This window comes from Neopelma chrysocephalum, unplaced genomic scaffold (assembly GCF_003984885.1).
Source record: "Neopelma chrysocephalum unplaced genomic scaffold, ASM398488v2 Primary Assembly neopelma1_97328, whole genome shotgun sequence".
Lineage (NCBI taxonomy): Eukaryota > Metazoa > Chordata > Aves > Passeriformes > Pipridae > Neopelma > Neopelma chrysocephalum.
The window spans coordinates 1-3,439 of NW_020925969.1; the positions used below are offsets into that span (position 1 = coordinate 1).

Consider the following 3,439-nt stretch of genomic DNA (forward strand, 5'->3'; position numbering starts at 1 on the left):
CCCCCCCAATCCTGTCCCCTCTCTCCTCTCCCCACTGCCCAACACCCCTCATCCCACACTTTCCATCACACTCCTCCCATCCCTCCCTCCCATTCCTCTCCCAGCCCCCCTCCTGTCCCCCCCTCCTGCTATTCCCTTCCTGCCTCTCTCCTCCTGTCCCCCCTCCCGGGATCACCCCCTTGTCCCCATCCCTCCTGCCCCCCCCCCAGTACATCACTCTGGGACAGAACGAGGAGCAGGGGGATCTCAGACTCCAAGGCCTGGCAGGATGGAGGAGGAGGAGGGTGGCAGTGCCCCCCAGCTCCCCCGGAGTCCCCCCACCTCCTGGCAGGTCTCCAGGAACTCCTCAAAGGTCACCACGCCGTCCCCGTTCCTGTCCATCTTCTGCAAGGGAGTGGCCGGGGCTGAGCGGGGGTGGGTGGCCCCGGGAGGTGGCCCCAGGAGGGGGCAGAGGGGACAGTGTCACCTGGAAGAACAGCTCCATGTGCTGGGCCGGGGCGCTGGCCCGCAGGGTGGGCTCGGTGCAGGGCCCCATCATGGCATAGATGGACTTCATGATCTCCAGCATGTCCTGGGGGCACACAGAGCACCAGCACGTCCCTCTCTGGGTGCCCCCCGCCCCGCCAGCCCCCCCAGTGTCCCCCAGTGTCACCTCCTTGGTGACGTAGCCGTCCTTATTCACGTCGTAGAGGTCAAACGTCCACTTCAGCTTCTGCTGCTCCGTCCCCCGCAGCAGCACCGAGAGCCCCACGGCGAAATCCTGCCGTGGGTGTGAGCAGGGAGGGACCCCCACCCCCCTCACACCACTCAGCCCCCCCCTCCTGCTGCCACATCGATCCCGGGGCGCCCGAGGGATTTGTTCCCTATTGATCCCGTTATTTTTAACCACCCCCCCTTGTGCTGCAGTGCCCCCGGCACCACGAGGGAGAGTTCGGCCACAGCCTGGGAGGAGGAGGAGGAGGAGGAGGAGGATGTGATGAATCACGCCGGGAATTCCCACCTGGAAGCACAGAGCCCCGTTGTGGTCGGCGTCGAAGGCGTCGAACAAGAGGTGGGCGTAGGAACTGGCGTCTGCAGGGCGAGGGGACGGTCACTCCCCCAGATTGGCAGGGGCTGTTTGTCCGGATGGGCCCCCCCAGACCCCCCCCGGCAGGTTTGGGGTCCCCCCGACTCACCGCCCTGGGGGAAGAACCGTGAGTAGATGAGTGTGAAGGTTTCCTCGTCCACGAGGCCGCTGGGACATTCCTGGGAAGGAGGTGGCACCTGGTGACCCTGGAGACCCCCAGGACCCCTGGATTTGGGGTCAGGGGGTGAGGGACCCCCAAGCTCACGTTCTTGAAGCCACGGTAGAGGGACTGAAGCTCCATCTTAGTGAACTTGGTCCGGGCCAGGAGCTGCTCCAGCCCCTCGGGTTGGTGCCGGATGGTCGGGAGCTCCACGTCGGCATCGCTATTGTCTGGAGAAAACCCCCGGACAAAGATCCCCCTTAAAAACAACCCCCCCTGCCCTAAAGCCACCCCTATCCCCTTAAAACCACCCCCACCTCCAAAGCCAACCCTTCTACCCCTTAAAACCACCCCATCCCCCTTAAAACCACCCCCATTCTCCCTAAAACCAACTCTCCAACCCCTAAAACCACCTCCATCCCTGCTAAAACCAACCCCATCCCCCCTACAGCTACTCCCACGGCCCCAAAACCACCCCAGGGTGCCGTGGTGGAGCCCAAAATTCCCTTTGGGCCCCTGGAGCACCCCAGGTGTCGAATCCCGAGGGGTTTCCCACATTCTGGAGGCGCAGAACATTCCGGAGCCGCCTCTCCCCGGCCGAAGGTAATTAATAAATGATGGCTTATTAATAATTCCAGCCTGGGGAGCCCCCGCGGAGCCTCCCGGCGCAGGGGGAGGGGTGGGAATTTTGGGATGGGGTTGGGACCCTGGAAAATCTCCAGGGTCCCCCCAGAGGGGTTGAAGCCCCCGGCTCCTGCTAAGCCAGGTCTCAGGGGGCTTGGGGGGCAGAGAGGGCGTGGGAGGGCCTGGTGTTATGTTTTGGGGGGTGGGAGTCAGTGGGGGCCTGGGGGTCCCTGTGTCCCATCCCCAGGGGGCTTTGAGGGTCTCTGTGGTGGCAGAGCCCCCCAGCTCAGGGGGGTTTGGGGGTTAAGAGCAGCTCAGAGCCGCCCTGTCCCACCTCAGGGAGGTTTGGGGGTCCCTGTTATCTGTTAACAGGGGGTGGGGGCACCCTGGGAGGGGCAGGGGGTCTCTGGGGACGGGTTGTTTGGGGGCAGCACTGGCACAGCCCCCCGGGGAAGGTCAGAGCAGGGCTGGGCCATGACACTGCAAGGGGGGGCTGGAGGGGGGGCTGGGGGGACCTGCCCTCTCCACCACCCCCCGAACCCTCAGCCTTCGCCCCAAACTCTCCCGGGAGGGAACCCCAAACCCGACTGGTTGGACCTCAGAGGGCCCAACAGGTCACCGATGGGGGGAGGGATGGGGGGGATTAATTAACTCAATAATTAGGGTTCATTAAGGTTATAACTGGGGGGTACCTTCCACGGAGATGGGCTCCAGGATGCCAAACTGCTTGAGCACGGCGATGAAGAGGAGGATGACCACGGCCACGGCGCACAGCTCCATGCCCTGGATGCCCATGGCCCCCGGGGGGGGGTTTGGGGGTTCCCCCCCCAGACCCCGGCAGGGTGTGGGCAGTGGGTGCTGCGGGAGCGCAGGGCGGGTGCTGTGCCCGCCCGTGCCCGCCTGTCCTGCCTCCTCCCCCTCCTCCTCCTCCTCCCTTGGCACTCGCCCACCCCCCCGGCCCCCCCGGCGCTGCTTTCCCACATTTTATTTTTAGCCCCCTCCCTCCCCCTGAAGGATTTGGGGGGGCCCAGGGGCGCTGCCCCCCCCTCCCCGCAGCACCCCAGGTTTGTGGCTGCACAGCCGGGGGATCAAACCAGCACCGGCCTCAAAACTGGGGGGGAAAAAGGTTGTTTTGGCACCCCCCCGCCCCCGGTGAGATCGATGGGATCGATAGGGATGAGTAAGCAGCAAGGGGGGGGAAACTGAGGCAGGGGAGGGGGTGGGGGGGACTGGCCCTGTGCCCCCAGGGCTGCCCCTACCCCTCCAGGGCTGTCCCTGCTCTGGGGACATGAGCCCTGTCCCCCCAGATCTGTCCCGGGGGTGTCCCTGTGCCCCTGGAGGTGTCACATTCTGTGGTCCTGGGGAGATTGTCCCTGTCCCCCCTGGGGCTGTTCTGTCCCCAAAGCCCTGGGACAATCCGTCCCCATCCCTCAGGGGTTGTCCCTGGTCCTGGGGACATCGGCCCTGTCCCCCCTGAGCTGTCCCTGTGTCCCTGGGGTGTCCCTGTCCCCACATGGCCCCAAGGCTCCAGGAATGTCTCTCTGCAGTGTCCTGGGCTGGTCTTGTCCCCAGAGTTCCAGGGACATTGT

General features: G+C 65.1%; 1 protein-coding gene and 1 long non-coding RNA gene across 3 annotated transcripts; one reads left to right on the forward strand and one right to left on the reverse strand.

The window, feature by feature from the left end:
• Positions 1–160: 160 nt before the first annotated feature.
• LOC113961601 (calsenilin-like) lies at positions 161–2,820 on the reverse strand. 2 transcript variants are annotated; one of them, XM_027672024.1, is made up of 7 exons: positions 2,543–2,820; positions 1,332–1,456; positions 1,176–1,245; positions 1,001–1,071; positions 653–760; positions 467–571; positions 168–384 (listed from the first exon to the last, which is right to left on the reverse strand). In XM_027672024.1, exons 1-7 carry the CDS (start codon positions 2,643–2,645, stop codon positions 247–249), a joined length of 720 nt encoding a protein of 239 aa, XP_027527825.1. In that variant the 5' UTR covers positions 2,646–2,820; the 3' UTR covers positions 168–246. The 2 variants fall into 2 exon arrangements, with proteins under 2 accessions (XP_027527826.1, XP_027527825.1); XM_027672025.1 differs by lacking the exon at positions 653–760 and having other exon boundaries at positions 161–384.
• On the forward strand, positions 946–2,663 carry LOC113961603. Its single transcript, XR_003532350.1, has 3 exons — positions 946–1,051; positions 1,678–1,829; positions 2,554–2,663. It is a non-coding gene; the product is annotated as an uncharacterized LOC113961603 (long non-coding RNA).
• Positions 2,821–3,439: the final 619 nt, after the last annotated feature.

Coding starts and splice junctions, on each gene's coding strand:
- LOC113961601 (XM_027672024.1), bottom strand. CDS start 2,645: ATGGGCATCCAGGGCATGGAGCTGTGCGCCGTGGCCGTGGTCATCCTC. Junction 1,246..1,331: donor TCTACCGTGGCTTCAAGAAC/GTGAGCTTGGGG, acceptor CCTCCTTCCCAG/GAATGTCCCAGCGGCCTCGT. Junction 385..466: donor ACATGGAGCTGTTCTTCCAG/GTGACACTGTCC, acceptor ACTCCCTTGCAG/AAGATGGACAGGAACGGGGA.